This window comes from Mizuhopecten yessoensis, unplaced genomic scaffold, assembly GCF_002113885.1.
Source record: "Mizuhopecten yessoensis strain PY_sf001 unplaced genomic scaffold, ASM211388v2 scaffold5877, whole genome shotgun sequence".
Lineage (NCBI taxonomy): Eukaryota > Metazoa > Mollusca > Bivalvia > Pectinida > Pectinidae > Mizuhopecten > Mizuhopecten yessoensis.
Window position 1 is genome coordinate 535,676 of NW_018406268.1, and position 18,500 is coordinate 554,175.

At 35.5% G+C, this 18,500-nt stretch overlaps 2 protein-coding genes across 7 annotated transcripts in view; one reads left to right on the top strand and one right to left on the bottom strand.

Moving 5' to 3' along the window:
- Positions 1-7,534, bottom strand: part of LOC110451209 (bone morphogenetic protein receptor type-1B-like) — an 11,860-nt gene extending 4,326 nt beyond the window's left edge. The window contains exons 1-9 of the mRNA XM_021499096.1: positions 7,440-7,534; positions 5,676-5,854; positions 5,381-5,495; positions 5,009-5,117; positions 4,278-4,410; positions 3,747-3,939; positions 3,239-3,430; positions 2,705-2,810; positions 2,093-2,268 (exon numbers count right to left, since the gene is read on the bottom strand). Coding sequence (XP_021354771.1) covers positions 2,093-2,268; positions 2,705-2,810; positions 3,239-3,430; positions 3,747-3,939; positions 4,278-4,410; positions 5,009-5,117; positions 5,381-5,495; positions 5,676-5,854; positions 7,440-7,521 — 1,285 coding nt within the window. The 5' untranslated portion in view covers positions 7,522-7,534. The remainder of the gene's footprint in view (positions 1-2,092; positions 2,269-2,704; positions 2,811-3,238; positions 3,431-3,746; positions 3,940-4,277; positions 4,411-5,008; positions 5,118-5,380; positions 5,496-5,675; positions 5,855-7,439) is intronic.
- Positions 7,535-9,496: 1,962 nt separating this feature from the next.
- LOC110451210 (mitochondrial thiamine pyrophosphate carrier-like) lies at positions 9,497-18,297 on the top strand. Of its 6 annotated transcripts, none has more exons than XM_021499098.1 (6): positions 9,497-9,616; positions 10,695-10,867; positions 12,043-12,195; positions 14,528-14,707; positions 15,401-15,587; positions 16,011-18,297. In XM_021499098.1, the coding sequence occupies exons 2-6, from the start codon at positions 10,739-10,741 to the stop codon at positions 16,313-16,315; spliced, it is 954 nt and encodes a 317-aa protein (XP_021354773.1). In that variant the 5' UTR covers positions 9,497-9,616; positions 10,695-10,738; the 3' UTR covers positions 16,316-18,297. The 6 variants fall into 6 exon arrangements, with proteins under 6 accessions (XP_021354773.1, XP_021354774.1, XP_021354772.1 ...); XM_021499099.1 differs by having other exon boundaries at positions 10,698-10,867; XM_021499097.1 differs by having other exon boundaries at positions 10,717-10,867.
- Positions 18,298-18,500: the final 203 nt, after the last annotated feature.

An 18,500-nucleotide genomic window follows, 5' to 3' on the forward strand; every position in this document is an offset into this window, starting at 1 on the left:
AACACAACTATCAGTTCATCTCTTAGTCTTATCAATAACACAACTATCAGTTCATCTCTTAGTCTTATCAATAACACAACTATCAGTTCATTGCATACAATCAACAACACAACTATCAGTTCATTGCATACACTCAATAACACAACTATCAGGTAATCTCTTAGTCTTATCAATAACACAACTATCAGTTCATCTCTTAGTCTTATCAATAACACAACTATCAGTTCATCTCTTAGTCTTATCAATAACACAACTATCAGTTCATCTCTTAGTCTTATCAACAACTCAACTATCAGTTCATCTCTTATCAACAAAACAACTATCAGTTCATTTCTTGTCAATAACACAACTATCAGTTCATTGCATACAATCAATAACACAACTATCAGTTCATCTCTTAGTCTTATCAACAACACAACTATCAGTTCATCTCTTAGTCTTATCAATAACACAACTATCAGTTCATCTCTTATCAACAAAACAACTATCAGTTCATTTCTTGTCAATAACACAACTATCAGTTCATTGCATACAATCAATAACACAACTATCAGTTCATCTCTTAGTCTTATCAATAACACAACTATCACTTCATCTCTTAGTCTTATCAATAACACAACTATCAGTTCATTGCATACAATCAACAACACAACTATCAGTTCATCTCTTAGTCTTATCACTAACACAACTATCACTTCATCTCTTAGTCTTATCAATAACACAACTATTAGTTCATTGCATACAATCAACAACACAACTATCAGTTCATAGCATACAATCAACAACACAACTATCAGTTAATCTCTTAGTCTTATCAATAACACAACTATCAGTTCATCTCTTAGTCTTATCAATAACACAACTATCAGTTCATCTCTTAGTCTTATCAACAACTCAACTATCAGTTCATCTCTTAGTCTTATCAATTACACAACTATCAGTTCATCTCTTAGTCTTATCAATAACACAACTATCAGTTCATTGCATACAATCAATAACACAACTATCAGTTCATTGCATACAATCAACAACACAACTATCAGACCATCTCTTAGTCTTATCAATTACACAACTATCAGTTCATCTCTTAGTCTTATCAATAACACAACTATTAGTTCATTGCATACAATCAACAACACAACTATCAGTTCATTGCATAAATCAACAACACAACTATCAGTTCATTGCATAAATCAACAACACAACTATCAGTTCATTGCATAAATCAACAACACAACTATCAGTTCATTGCATACAATCAACAACACAACTATCAGTTAATTGCATACAATCAATAACACAACTATCAGCTCATCTCTTAGTCTTATCAATAACACAACTATCAGCTCATCTCTTAGTCTTATCAATAACACAACTATCAGTTCATTGCATACAATCAATAACAAAACTATCAGTTCATTGCATACAATCAACAACACAACTATCAGTTCATTGCATACAATCAATAACAAAACTATCAGTTCATTGCATACAATCAACAACACAACTATCAGTTCATTGCATACAATCAACAACACAACTATCAGTTAATTGCATACACTCAATAACACAACTATCAGTTCATTGCATACAATCAATAACAAAACTATCAGTTCATTGCATACAATCAATAACACAACTATCAGTTCATTGCATATAATGAACAACTGTGGTGGTTTGAATCAATTGAAACAAACTATTTTCTCAATGTTTGTTTGCTCAGAAGTCTTAACAAGGTTCTAAATATATTGTTTAAATTGTCAGTTATTTTTTTACAATTATTGCAATTATCTGATGAACATAACAATCATAAAATTCTCTGCAGTCTTTTTATGTAACCTATTGGATGTGTCTCAGATGAAGATTGGATATTTTAGGAATATTCAGGACACAAGTTAGCATAATTTCTGTCCTAACAATGACATCAGGAAGTAATAAGCTGCGTGTAGCAAGGTACAGAACTATTTGGTTCTCTAACATGTCAACCCCTGTGGGTTGGATTTGATTAGCATTGAAGCAATAACTAGTGCTAAAGAACTTGCATAAGACACATGGGATAGGCTAGATTAACTTATACTTGAGTAAAACTCACCATTAGAGACGCAACGTCTGGCAATTTCCCACAACACCAGACCAAACGAGTACATGTCTGCCTGTCTGTAGGAGTCAAAGTGTGTCTTGTTCATCGTCTCATCCAGTACCTCTGGGGCCATGTATCGCTTGGTGCCTGACCGGGAATTATGGGCCACATCCACCTCATTGGTCTCGCTGTTATAGACAGTATATATATATACATCTCAGAAAATATGTGTCAAGAAAGATAACTCTTACAAAAAGGAAAGGGGGCAAGCTTTGTACGGTATACCAGGACATTTTTGTCCAGTCAAATTTTCACCCTTCAACAGAAAGATCCATTTTCACCCAATATTTAATTCAGGGCCTTCACATTTAATTTCAATGTGTATCATGTTGTTGGCCCTCATCACATAGCGTGAAAAAGGCGAGAATTAAACTGCAGCGATATTTTTCTGGTATACCGCATTAACTTGAAACATTGAGATGGTCTGTTTGTATTATAGCAAAATTGTCAAAGGTTACATGCTTACGAACTCATTCATATTTTAACAAAGAGTAGTATGTATAAGTGCCTGTATTATTTATCGATGAATAAATAATCATGATTGTGTTATGTCTGGGAGTTTACCTTATATATCGAACAGCGAGTCCCAAATCAGCTATACAGCAGCTGCCATCTTTCTTGACCAGAATGTTTTTACTTTTGATGTCTCGATGTGCCATAGCAGCTTTACCTGTAAAACAATCAAATAGATGATGACACGAACAAACAAATCATATTTGTATATATCTTTATACTTTCCTTCAGTTATTGAAAGGGAGATACACCCATTTCAGAATGAAAATTTGAGACTTGATCATCGATGTTGAAACCCAAAGTATTTAGATGGGAAATAACCATTATCATAAGCCTTTCGAGCCGAACACCTTATGAGAATATTATTAACGTTTGGATTGGACCGACTCAGCATGAAGTAGGAGAGCTATCATATTAGTTATTTTTGTGGGATGTTTCAGGCGAGTTCTGAACACCATTTTCGAAATATTGTTGAGTCCTGTTACTGAGAGATTAACTGGGTTCTAAAAAGTGGGCAAGCCCTACAGGAAAAACATGAGTCCAGGATTCAAATACCTGTGTCCAAAAAATCACTATGCTATTTACCTTTAGTGCCAAACACCTCAGTATGTAGATGGGCCAGACCACAAGAGGCAGTGTGGGCGAGTTTCAGCATGTCATCCTGATCAAGAATGTGTATCTTCAGGTAGTCATACAGGGCACCATGTGGGTGGTAGTCAGTGATGAGGAACAGCTGAGTCCAGGACCCTGTACCCTTAATGTCAGCCGCAATAAAACCTGAAAAGTAAAGTGACTCCGGCTATTTCTCACAGTAAAAGATGAATCGGGCCATATATGTAGGAGACTCACTGGATATATTTTTAAATAAAATTTGTAATGCATTTTGTTTAACTCTGTTCCTTAGAATGATCAATTGCTTTATTTTTTTAATAGATATGAATTTTGTACCGAATTTGTGCACATTCTATATGAAATCTGTTACATATAAAGGGACATAATCTATCATTATCACCCTGGAACTTGACAGATTTTGCAAGAACCGCATCCATACAATCTGATACCAAAACAAAACTTGACATTATAGATGCCCTACCTAGAATGTTGTCGTGTCGGAGAAGCACGGTCTGATAGAGTTCAGTCTCTCTGAACCAGCTGGCCTCCTCTGTGGTGAAGAAGATCTTAACCGCTACATTCTCTTCTCGCCATTTCCCCTTCCATACCTCTCCGTACCTTCCTTTACCTATACTTCTGCTCAGAGCTATCTGTCTAGCAATCGTCCTCTGAATCTAAGAAGGAAGTAAGTATTTGAAATCAGTTTGGATTTATTTTTGCCGTGATTCACTGATTGTCAATCATAAACCATAATAATTGTCTGTAAATGAAACATTTCCATAAAACATGTGAAAACAAGATCAGAAACTGAACTAAATTTAAGAGGTATGTACCCAGATTAACAACGTATCGTATGTGTAGCTAGTTCATTATCAGCATTAATATGATTATCATACCGGTATGTTTTGTGGAGAATTTTGAGAGTTTAAATAATACAAAGGAGCTTCTTATTTACACAGTGTCTTTGAAATATAAATTCTAACTTATGAAAAGAAAGTGTTGTAGTTCCTACCAGGAATGGAAGTCCTGACCCACTACCAGATGTGTGGTCTATAAGTCCTCTAATGGAATCACCATGATGCATGAACGACTCACTCTGCTCATCCTTAAGGAACGGCTCTGGGTAGTCATCACGTCGCCGATGTCTAAAACACACCGTTATATCGTATTACAGATATAGAACACATTAAATGTTTTATTCATATTTTGTTATAACTGGTCGTCTAGATTTTATAAACATGCTAACATGAGAAAATTGTTTGAAAGACAAACCCTGGACATACTGTGTGTGATAAACTGTATATCATCTCTATACCAATACCTTTTATATTTTTCCATTCATAAAATGTCACGTAATAACCTATCTTCATAATTTTTAAAATGATTTGTTTATGACAGACCATTTTCTTGTGCAGACTGACTTCGTGTGAATACTGTTTCCCATTCAGGATGTTTAATTATCTGGCACAGCCGCACAAGCAGACATTTGTTTTGAGAAAATACATTCCCAGGATCCCAGATGGGAAAATCTATTTTCAAGGCGTTCTCTAGTCATTCTCAACTTATTCTCGAGTATTCTCATACTGACAACCCATGATAATGAATTGATCATGCTACTGGTAGATGGTATATTGTAGTACATGTATATAGATGATAATGTCAAATGAACACTGACTTTATACCCGTTTTCCAGAATGACCTATCTGTTGCTACTGTGTTTTCTACACCGTCTTTCACACTGACCTGATGTAGAGACTTGTGATGGTGACGATGAATATGATGAGACACACCGACACAGATATCAGTAAAGCCAGATGGGTTATGTCTGCTTCTTTGTTACCTAAATCTTCATCTGAAATATATCACACAATTCCATATAGCAAGTAATTAAACTTTGCCAACATGTACATATAAAACATCTAATTAAAACAATTCTCTAGTGAAAAATTGTTTCAGAGTAATTCAATCAAAATTTTAAAACTTGTAGGAAAACAATATAGACTTATACTAATTAAAGGTACAATGTCAAATCTTCGCACATATAAATTCTTGTAAATATTCATGTTATTTCGGAAAACTGTTAAAAACACAAAAATTCATTATTCCTTTACATACCTTCATCAAATATGGTTTCCATGTAAGTTATGTTTAGGTGGAGGTTACAGAGGTCGGACGAGTCACAGCATTCCACCACTTTCGGGACTTCATGGGGCACAAGATTGCCCTTACACTGAAACAAGACCATCACTATCTCAATAACAACTCTGTCAATAACACAGTGTTTAATTATTTTTTGGTTTTGTTTTTCGTTTAGATCATCTCAAATGCATTCAATATTTTGAAGACGATTTACACTAATTTTCGCCTGTTATTTTCTATATGGTGCATTTATTTGTCATGGAGAACATACCTGGTCCATGGTGACTTTGTCTGGAGGGAGACAGCCATAGGTCATAATTTCATACTTTTCTCCGTCCTCTTCCACCGACACTCTCAAGGAGACAAAACACTTGGTGTTCGGCTTAGCTACACATGTGTTATTGAGGTGTGTGTCCTCACAATGATCACAATAACACCTCAACCCCTCGGCTGAAAACAATACAAATGTACTACATGTAAATATAATTATTCCTCATATTGCGCATCTTAACAACAGCCTGTCTAATTGGATTTATTTATTTTGATAACACATGATAGGGAAATAAAACATAAAATACCCCTCATGAGTTGGAGTTACCAGGGTATGTGTACCTTGTATTCAGCCTTTCTAGAAAAATTAGGAAGAGGCACCGCACCCGAGTTCCAAGTGACTGAAGCAGACGACAACAATGGTGCAGAAGTCTGATTATTTTCACAGTTGTGTTGTTGTCTTATTTTGGTATAATGAACTATTTGGATTTACTGCCCTATGCCTTACGACAGGGAAACACAATTCTTCCTTTCCTTTGAATTATCATGTTTCATTTGGGTTCTGCCGCCGTGGAACATTAAATTTATTAATCTAGCTCTAAAGATTTATGTTTCCCCTATAATTACGGCAATAAATGTATAATATTCAGGCTTAGGAAGATTTCAGTCATTTTTTAAGATTATGAATTTGAACTAGCTAGTATACATGTTTATACTACCTCATTTGATACATGTATATGTCATTTCGAACCTTATTATTATTACTGACAGTGACACATATAAGTGTTGACAAAGTGTAATGAGCACCTTATTAAATATCTTTTAACTTTAAGACTGCTTGCATCATTACCAGTTGGTGTACGTACCTTCTATATTTTAGAGTTATAGAAAAATTCACCATAGCAGAAAATTAGTGATCAAATTTATATGGGGGTGGATGGCCATATCTATATATCTAGAAAGATATTTAATAACCAAATCAATTTCTTAGTCTGCAGGATAACCAAACTGCTCACTATAGTGAGGTAGATGTCAAACAACTGTACTCCAACATATAGATAACTTTATAAATTGTCCATAACAAGTTTCAATAAATGTATGCAAGTGCGAATCGTGATATTCTTTACGTGTGTATGTATAAAAAGTTGTGTGCTACGGTATATCACCACTCCACAGTAAAGTCTTCGGGAAACTGTCAGACTCGCTGTCTCTTCCTCTTTTATAAGTAGGATATGTACTGTAGTGTTATTTTACAAAGTAGATGTTGGGAGTGCTGAAAATTACTTTAATATTAAATATTGACCAAACAGTTAATTCTATCATGCAAGCTGTAACAATTAATTGGACCTAGGATCACCAAATTGTTCAAGCTTGACAGCCACACAAGTACAAACCACTCCTTTAACGTTTGTCACCAAATCTTGTCATTTGATATTTTTTAAGTGTCATGACAGATTTTTTTTAACCACGATATCATTCAAATTTCAAAATAAACAAGCTTTGAGGCAATTTACATAAAATACTATTTGAACTTTAGTACAAATGTGGACAAAAATGATTGCCACATCATTCTAGATCTAACTGTAGCCGATTACACGGAACCAAAAAATATATACAATCAGCTGCTTGTTCATAACAAAGCACAGCCCCGATGTAGACATGAAGTCTACGGCCAAACTTTAAGAGAACTTCTCAAAATTATTCGTAATAAAGTATATATATCGTGTCATTGATATATTCAGTTCCAAACCGTACAAAAACTTACAAAATTGTGGTACACATATGGCCAGTAACACCAAACACCAAACACCGTAAATAAACATTCTCCAGTGAGGTCTGTCCGCCATGTTGATTTTTAGAACGTCCTTCACCTTGACAGCCGCTGTTCCGTTATCCTCCCGCTTTCGTTAATTACTGATAAAAAATTATCATGTAGACCCACCACAAGCGCATGTAAATTTCTACATGGCTTCTGGTGACGATGTTTATATCAATACAACAGACTTAAATAGCACGTAACCGAATTTCCCGTGGAAATCCCGTGTTTCCATAAGTCATATATTTGGTGGAAAGAGCCTGTCGGCCCATCATACAGAAATTTTCAACAATTATGCAACTTTTGATAATTGAAAATGATTAAACGTTTAGAATGGAGATTATGACATTTTAACTGTTCCTGCTTAAACAATTTTTTTTTTTTTTTTTATCTAGTTACTTTTGTTTCAAATTATATAAATCAATATGTAGAAGCCATAGTAATCTCTCAGTTCTTAATTTACTAGTATATTTCCATTTTCAAAACTCACTCGAATTTCCGTAAATATCGTAATATTCATGAAACAGACACAAAGCTAGAAGTTTTCATTTCAATCATTTCAGATCTTATGTGAAATATTCTGGAAAATAGCATTTTCATTGAGTGTAAACTTTACTTAAAGTTAGAATTTTACTATCCATTGTATATGACGTCACAATTGAAATGCACAAACAAATGTCACATTTCACACGTTAAACTTGATTAAATTTAATTTCTAAATGGGGCTAAAACAATGAACAAATTATGTTCAATCTTAACCCTCAATTTTACTTGAATAATCGAGCCGTCTTCACAAAAAAAAAACAATAAAAAAGTAGTAATAATTGTAGTAAGCAATGCATTTATTGCACCGGCGGAATTAGATAAGCTTTTAGATTTGTTATCTCAGACGTGATGCACCGTAGCAAAGCCATTTATGTATATTACTGAGCAAAGAAAATGTATTATCATCAGCATGCTCTCCATCAATTAAAGTAGTCAAAACATGATTTTTTGCGCACGTGATTATTGTTGAATTCGCATACTCTTAATTATCGTTTAAATATATATTTCTCATAAGATTTAATTGTACTCTTCAGAGACATATATATTACAATATATACGTCTCTGTATTCTCCCAAACCGCCTAGGTGAGCACACAGGGGCGGTACAGGAATTTATTTAGGGTGTTGCCCAAACTTAAAAATTAAAACTTAATTTAGCCACAATTTTTCGAGCTTAGAAATTAACATTAAGGTTGTATCTTATTTTCTGTCATCAGATTATAGGGATTTGTATATATATAGGGTATATGTCGCCTGATGATTGGGGAAACCGGGGCCACAGTACATTGATTAAAAGGAGTATTGTGGAAATGTTTTTTTTTAAACAAATCAATAAATAATTCACGATGGCAATTATAGAGAACTTTTTTTTAATTTATTTTGGGATACCATGTAATGCAACGATCCCGTACAAATCAGTGTATTCAAACTTGTTCTATACTATATACGGGAACCACATGTGGTGAAGGGAACGCTATTCTTTCACCGCCTTTTTTCGGGCTGCATTTATTGTTCATTACCAAATAGTTTATGATCTAGGCCTAGTGCGCACTTTTAGATTTTTTTCTTAAACGCTTTTAACAAGGACTTTTTTTATCTGCAAAAATCGATAGCGTCAAACCGTTTCAGATGTTTTGCTTTCACTGGAAACATAAATATGAACCACTCCGGTTGAATTTTTCATTTCTATGCGAGCAACAGAATTTTTAATCGTTGAATTACATATATATATATACGTCCAAACAGCGACCAACAGTTTAATTTTAATGTAATATGAATTACATATGCTTTTAAAATTATCAACTTTCAAAATGAATAAAATTCCAAAAGTTTACCAGAGACACACTGTGTTAACTGTAGGCGATTAGAAGAAACTGTAATATATATATTAGCACCAACTTCAATTTAGTGAGTGTGACCTCCTGCAATTTCTGTTCGAGTTACCTCCCATCGAACATTACTACTTTCGGTTTTGTGGCCTTGTACGATGTTATGGATGCATTTCAGCCGATCACCAACAACGGTTAGGTATCGGATTCTAAATCAGCACTTGAAAGAGCACATGGCTTTAATGGCACAAAGGTATAATTCATCGAAATTACTGATTGAAATATAATCTATGACAGATTTAGTCACACTAGAAAATCGATTGAGATGCACGCTGCGTACGTATCCCCCCCCCACACCACCACGTGTAGTTTACTGCGCTGTACGTCATGTAAGTTAAAGTACTCTTCTTTTGGTTCATTGGCTCATTGCAGGTGACACCGTTGTAAGCGTCTATTCGCTTCTTGATGTGCTTGTCAGCATATTCTAAAAATGATGACAAATATTCATCGTGTTTCAAACATACACAAAGTTATCCTCAGTTATGCCAATGCTATTGCTAATCTCCGCCAGTCCACAGGCACCTGTATCTGGTATGTAAATATCTTCATCTTCAGCTTCCTCCGTCGATACTGACGATTACGGAAGTCGGTTTTGTGCTTGTGCATTAATTATTATGTACAGTGATTTTTTTTTTAATTATATTTCTGCTATTTGCTATAAGATAAAATCACGTTAAAAGCAGTGAGTGTATGTGTGTTAGTTATGTTGTAGGTTTGGTATATGTTCGATTATGTTATATATGTGGTGCATGTCCTGAATTCTGCCAGTGTTTCTGATTGGATTATTGTTTTGGGTAGGAGGTTCCACTGTTCCATACATGTTGAAATATATAATAGTCTGCCTACCCTACATACCAGATTCATATGCATATGCCCTGTGGCCAGTCTAATCAAAATCAAATCTCTCATTACACTGATCATAATTGGAGACTGACCATCCACTCTAATCAAGACACTGTTTTGACCACATGTTAACCTTAAGTGTGTATGCACTACTGCAACCCACCAGGTGTTGTACATGTTGGCCTGCAGGAACATGTAACATCATATCCAAATATAGAAGTACATGTCATTATCATGGACATTTGCAGTTTTTTCGCTACAGCTTTCTTGATAATAGATAATAATTATTACATGGAAAGATGAAGATTACAATGATGCATGTTGTTTTTGTTTTATCACTTCTAATATTCAAGGCTGCCTGTGTATGCACACAAATTGTATTTTTAACTGTATTCTATTACTAAGTTTTCTTTCACACTTGATTTCAGTAGAATATTTTTTCATAACTAGAAGCTGCTAATCCACTTGACTTATGGTTGGATACCGGGCACAGGAAGATGTCCATCTGACGGGCAAAGAGCATGCTTTGGCTGGAGCTGTTAGTGGGGTGGTATCGCGGGTCATGTTTCAGCCCCTCGATGTCCTTAAAGTCAGATTTCAGGTCAGTGAATACTTTCACACATGGCAGGTAGTAATTACAGACTTCATTTATATTGTGTGTGAAATAAGCTTTAGCTTGATTGCCCAAGGCCCAGGGTTTGGTTTGGTTTGGTTTTTAAAGGGTTGAACGTCCTTTCAAGTTATCAACAGCTAAGGTCATTTAAGGATCGATGTGCCTCATTGTGTGTTGTGTATGCTTGCATGTGTGTATTTGTGCTGGAGTCAGGGTATGTTGGCGTATTTGCCTCCTTATGATAGCGTGGATCAGTTGCAGACTTTATAGTGCTACCCCACTGAAATGCCATGCTGAAGGCATAACGTTATATATGACACTGGGCTTAAAGGGTGTTGCAATAAATAATGGAAGCATTATTGAATATGGACAACAGATTTAGGGTAATTTAAATAATTTTTAATCTAACACAAGTGTAAAATTTAACACATAAGTTTATATTAGAATATATCTGTGACATGTATTATGTTCAATGCATAAAACAAGCTGGGTTTAATTACCTGATCTGATTTTTATTATTGTCAAAAAATTTCAGAATCAGCAAAAGAACATGTACCGGTACATGCTTTTGTTATAAATATTTCCTAATTTGATGGAATTTTTAAGTCGCATGCCACAAATGTAGAGCATAGTGTCATAGTCAGTCTTCAGGCATCAAAATTTAACCTTAATCCACCGTATAGCAGTTATGAATCAAATTTACATATTAATATAATAAACTAATTCATGGATTAATCACTTTTGTTGTCATTATGAAGTTCACAGGGGGGGTCTTAATGTGGGGTAAACTGGAGTACTAAGAGACAAAATGCTTTGTCTGACAGGTGACCAAATATCTTTTAGTCATGGTGAAAGGCAAGTGCTCTGCCACCTGACCACCCCAACCTAAAGATACTGTAGGTACGCAAAATCCAAGATGGCCAACCAGGCATCTGATTTGTCGACATTCTCAAATTTAGTTAAGATCTAAATCTGTTTGGCTTACTTTACAAAACTTTAGTAGACCTGATTTAGTTATGTCCCAAACCTTATAGTGGTGATTTAAATCCAAGGTACACTTGTTAAACTATGTCTTTACAAGGGAATGACCTAACACCCTATAGTCTTATTGATTATGTTATTATCTGTGACATAAATTAATCTATGGTTGTTTTGATGAACAGTTGCAAATTGAGCCCATCCAACAGCAGAACTCGTCCAAGTACTGGGGTATATACCAAGCCACTAGGACCATCATAAAGGAGGAGGGTACCAGGGCTCTGTGGAAGGGGCATGTCCCTGCTCAACTTCTGTCAGTGGTGTATGGGGTAGGACAGGTATGTTTACTTACTCCAAAATGCTTAAATTGTCTTCATGTTTTCATATCTCCCAACACATCACTGGGACTGCGACTTGCAACAAAAACACACATACTACAATGTACAAAAAGAAGTAAATGTATTTCTCCTGCCAGCTAGTCATGTCTTCCACCACTCTGCATTGATCCTTATACGAGACCTGCTCTACCCCACTGCATGATCGTAAGAGGCAATTAATGTAGCCAACCTGCAAAATCGGGGGCTGGTTTCTTCCTTGTCATATTTTTAGGGGACATTGAAGTAACCAAGAATAGACCTTTTATGAAAAGTTCTTTTTAGCCCACCATTTTCTGATGGTGGGCTATTCAAATCACCCTGCGTCCGTGGTCCGTCAGTCGTCCGTCGTACGTCGTACGTCATCTGTCCGTAAACAATGCTTGTTATCGGTATTTCTCAAGAAGTACCAGAGGGATCTTTCTCAAATTTTATATGTAGGTTCCCCTTGGTCCATAGCTGTGCAGGGCAACTTTTGAGACTGGTCGGATAAACAACATGGCCGACAGGCAGCCATCTTGATTTTGATAGAGAAAGTTTGTTATCGCTATTTCTCAAGAAGTGCCAAAGGGGTCTTTCTCAAATTTTATATGTAGGTTCCCCTTGGTCCTTAGCTGTGCAGGAAAACTTTTGAGACTGATTGGATAAACAACATGGCCGCCAGGCAGCCATCTTGGATTTTGATAGTGTGGGTTTGTTATAGCTATTTCTCAAGAAGTGCCATAGGTGTCTTTCTCAAATTTTATATGTCGGTTCCCCTTGGTCCTGAGCTGTGGAGGGCAACTTTTGAGATTCATCGGATAAACAACATGGCCGCCAGGCAGCCATCTTGGATTTCGATAGTGAAAGTTTGTTATCTCTATTTCTCAAGAAGTACCAGAGTGATCTTTCTCGAATTTTATATACAGGTTCCCCTTGGTCCTTACCTGTGCAGGGCAACTTTTGAGACTGGTCGGATAAACAACATTGCCGACAGGCAGCCATCTTGGATCTCGATATTGAAAGTTTGTTATCGCTGTTTCTAGGGAGGTACAGGAGGGGTCTTTCTCAAATTTTATATGTAGGTTCCCCTTGGTCCTGAGCTGTGGAGGGCAACTTTTGAGACTGGTCGGATAAACAACATTGCCGACAGGCAGCCATCTTGGATTTCGATAGTGAAAGTTTGTTATCACTATTTCTCAAGAAGTACCAGAGGGATGTTTCTCAAATTTTATATGTCGGTTCCCCTTGGTCCTGAGCTGTGGAGGGCAACTTTTGAGACTGGTCGGATAAACAACATGGCCGACAGGCAGCCATCTTGGATTTTGATAAAGAAAGTTTGTTATCGCTGTTTCTCGGGAGGTACAGGAGGGATCTTTCTCAAATTTTAAATGTAGGTTCCCCTTGATCCCTCGTTGTGTATGTTATATTTTGAGACTGATCATAAAAACAAAATGGATTAAAAGAAGGACTAAACAGATCTTTCTCATATTGCAATGATCGATTCTATTTCTTTCACATTAAGTACTGTACTAGTAAATATGTGAAATGACAAACTCACTTTGATGGTTGGCTTTCATACACATCAGTATTAAGTTTAGATCAAAAGATACCTCAAGGTGCATTTACTGTTAACATGACTCGATCAAACAGATTAGAGGAAAGAAAAGAAAAGATCGAACTGACAAAGAACTAATGAAGATGGTACAAAGGTGGGCGCCAAGACACAACCAATACAATTTTCTATGTGACATTTGGATGACTAGTACAATATGTCATTGAAACGTCACATATAATTTTTTATTGGTTGTGTAACTTTTCATAATCCATACTTACCAACCCGAAGAAAATGTTAAGAAAGACAAGAATAGACCTGCTGTGTGACCCACTGCATGTATATCCTAAAAGATGAAGGGGACTCATATAAAACACCTTCCCCAAACTCCCAGCTCCCATCCCCTTACTCATTCAAACCATGCTCCATATTAAGCACATTCATAAGGTACGCCCAATGACTCAACATTTTGATTATCTTTTACACCTTGGTTTAAACATATTTTTATTGCCTTGAAAATGTACAATTCAATTTTGTTTTATTTTTTAAAATTTAAATTGAATTAACAAAATAGGTTTATGACGACTGTTTCTCTGTACCCCGACCTACATAGAGAATAAACCGAGGTTTTCGCACATCTAAAGAAAAAATATTCTTCGAACATGATGTAATTGTTGTAATTAAGACTACTAGAAACGGTTTGTATCCTTAATGCACTTACATACATAGGTAAAGCAATACCTTAAAGTCTGTTGTTTGTAGTTTGTGACTTTTGAGTTCCTGACCAAGTTGGTGTGGAAGCATCTCCCTGAAGAATGCTCGACTAAGTACCGCCCTCTAACCCACACTGTGTGTGGAAGCTTAGCCGCCTGCTCAGCTACAGTGCTAGCTCACCCAGCCGATGTTCTTCGTACACGCTTCATTGCACAGGGTTCCATCAAGGTAACTAAATCATGTAATTATAATAATTGTTTGATAATAAAATTACATTAGTGGTCCTAATTCGGCTCGTTATTTATGATCAATTGAAAGCTGAATAATGGTCAAACCATTGTACTTTAAAGCCTTACTGCATATACTTGCTTGTGCGGACCAAAGTTAACATTGACGACGTAATGGAGATTGTAACTTCCTGTTGCCATGGATGACCACCTGATCACTGAGTACTGTATGTGAACGTCAACAATTTAGTTGTAGGTGTTTGATGCAGGAGTGTTGACTTTGCTAGTTATATAGATAAAAGGAGCCATTAGGATTAAGCTTGTCTGACTGTAATGACAATTAACTGTAGCTGAAATCACATTTCCTGTGACTGTCCGGATATATTGTACACTGTACCAGAAAATTGTTCATGCAGTACATTTCACTTTGTATCAAGTCATGGCTATGTGATAGAAATAAGCTTTATATTATTATTATTTTCAACCATTTCACACAAAGAAATTTATAAAACTCATCTATAATTATATTTTCTTGTCAAGTCTGAGACTAAAACTAAATTTTTCTGATTCATTTCATAAATCACATCGTCAACAGTGATAAAAACATATGAATTTGTAGATTTGAAGAAGAATGCAAATATTTTCCAAACAACCTGTCCATTATATTTTACCATATTTAAATCTTCTGTATCAGACCTACTCAAGCCTGCTGTCGGGGATAAAGAAGATTAAACAGACCGAGGGAATTCTAGGGTTTTACAAAGGTCTGGGCCCAGCCCTCATACAGACAGGCTTTCAGATGGGACTACAGTTTGGGTTGTACTCTGGTCTCACGTCGATATGGCAGTGGATGGAACACAGACCCCTAGGAGGGAAGCTGGGTATGTGTTACAGTGTCACTCGTTACAAGATTCTTAGGGACTCAGTTAGACTGGCTGGGAATTCCTTTGATTTTCTGAGATTGTTTTGCCTTTTGTAAGATTCCTTTGTAGTTTATGCTTGAATGCACTTCAATTGTCCTATATAAAAACATCCTAAATTTTGATTTCACTTTTGAGATTGAAAATCATTTTGTTGAATGTTTTTTAGTCGTTTACATTACTTAACTCATTCACCGCTGAAGACACATTTGAACTCTTCCAATTCAAAGGTTGGAATAGTTCATTATGAAATTTCAGGGATGTATGCATTAATAGCAGGCAGGATGAACATTTTGTTACCAGGTATGCAGCCAGACTTTGTTAATTTGGGATGAATGCTTTGTTCAAGTGGTAGTAAGACATATTTTTGATATTTTTTTTCAGGTATAACAGAAAGTTTGGTGTGTGGAGCGGGATCAGGGATCATCTCCAAACTTATTGCCTACCCATTGGACATGACCAAAAAGAGGCTAGAATTACAAGGTGTGGAACAGATACGTAAGGAGTTTGGCGCCATACGTGTGTACCGCGGGTTTATAAACTGTTTAGTATGTGTGTTACGGGAAGAAGGGGTTAGGGGTATGTATAAAGGTCTGTCACCCAGTCTAATCAAGGCAGGCTTCATGTCTGCCTCCAACTTCTTCCTATACGACCAAGTATGCAATGTTCTGAGCCGTCGGAATAGCTGACACTTGGAATTCGAAGGTGACAACAACATAGTAGTTCATCACTAAATAACTAATTCTGTCAAGTCTATGGAGTTACCATACTGCTAATAACTTTATTTTTGTTTGTTCTTAATATTGTGGACTATACATTTTTTGATATATTTGGAGATTACTTAAATTAACACATTGATATTTTTTTGCTATTTTAAAGCCCTTTCCCCTACATAATTGCGGCTGAATTTTCCCCCATTATCATTGCAAAAACACTTTAATTTTCCCAAAAATCATGTTTTTTGTGTGTGATGTTTCAAATGTCACAATTAAGTACCAGGCCTCTGTGTAAAAGAGTAGAAAAATCACTGTATTAAAGAGAGTGCTATTTCAATGTTGAACATATAATTACATGTATCTCTTAAAAAGATATTTGTGAAGGATTGAAATTTCTGAATGAGGCCTCTCGCAAATTGACACAACAATTAATATCTCTGGAAAATAAAGTGTTCACAATTTTACAATATTTTAACCAAAACTAACTTACGACATCATGAAAATGTAATTACATTTACAGTACATTTATTGGTAAACTGACCTCTACCTTTCATAATCCCCTTCACAATTATCCATTTTAAAACATGTATCAGATGACTGGTAGGCCTTTTGGCTTCTGGATTGCTTTTAATAAAGTTAGATGAAGACTATTTAAAAATAAGGTAACTGAAATTCTATTTTAGATAAAAAGGCAACTTCAGTGTAGCATAGCTTTCTTCCATCAGTCTCCATTACCACCGACTACCTCGAGAGATCATAGAAATTCTTGGAAGGGCTGGTGTTCCATCCATTATACTGTAATTCTCTTCATTTTCGTGAGTTCCTATTTTAAAGAATTTGCATTGAACAATTTATTTGCAGAGATTTTTATTTGCACAAGGATGAATAGGATTTAACCCTTTTACCCCTATGCAACTTCAATAACCTCTACCATTATTTGATATGGATGAGTCCATTATGGTCTACAGTGATGAAAGGGTTAATGTCGATGTATGTCTTGATATTATCTTCATATTTTAATCTTTCCACATGCTAGCTGTATGTATGTAGTACTCTAATAGTGAATTGACATGAATTCAAACAAATATATCGCATTGCAGAAGGTATTTGTTGTATGTACCTCTCAGGGAATTGGGGTGCTCTATAGTTATAACTGTTAATGATTGGGTTGGGTATTGATAGCACTTTTCATGTTGCAGAATATTGCATTAATTATTTAAGAATATTGCAATATATCGCAATATATTAAATGCCAAAATATTTATAATAATGTTATATAGAAAAAAATTGAAAAGTGACCATCAGTTCAGCAAGCTTCACTGTTAAGCTGAAAACTGTTTTATATTCATATACAGTATCACACAAAGCTTAATTTGGATAATACTAAATCCATTTTAACATTATTTCTGTAAAATGATTTCATTAGTGTGCTTATACCCCGAACAAAAAGTTGAGAAAGTCTGGCAATATATTGCTATTTCAAAACTGATTTTTTTTAGATATTTTTATAGATATATTGCTAGACAAATATAGCCAAACCCCAGCCATTAACTCATTCCCCCCCGAAGACACATTTGAACTCTTTCAGATTAAAGGTTGGAATAGTTCATTATGAAATTTCAGGGGTGAATGAGTTAATCAGACAGTGCTGACTATGTTACTTAAGTATTTTACATGTGTGTATGAATCCTGTTTGTACTGTAAGTTTGTGTTGTAATCTCGTAGAGTTTAAGTGAGTTTAGCGATCACGCCTAATGTTTACTGGGCAAACTGTTGTTGAAAGTTTATCACCATTTAAAGACGTACATTTAGAACTTTATCCTGAAATTTTTGTTACGGTGTACGAATCTCTAGAAGAACATGATATTATTCCGAAGATATTTATGAGAGTGTGTTTTATGTTAACTTGAAAATAAATAACAGTTAAGTAATAAAGTTTGGTGCTGTGAGTAACATTTGGTGTTCTCGTTTGTTGTTATATCACCAGCAATGATTACAGACCAAGTGCCAATACAATGGACGTACAGAACCAAGTGTATACAATTGTGTTATGATTGGTTTGGTTTGTCTGTACTTTACGTCCATGACCATATCAACAGCTATAGTCATTTAAGGACGTGCCAGGTTTTGGTGGTGGAGGACAACCGGATTACCCGGA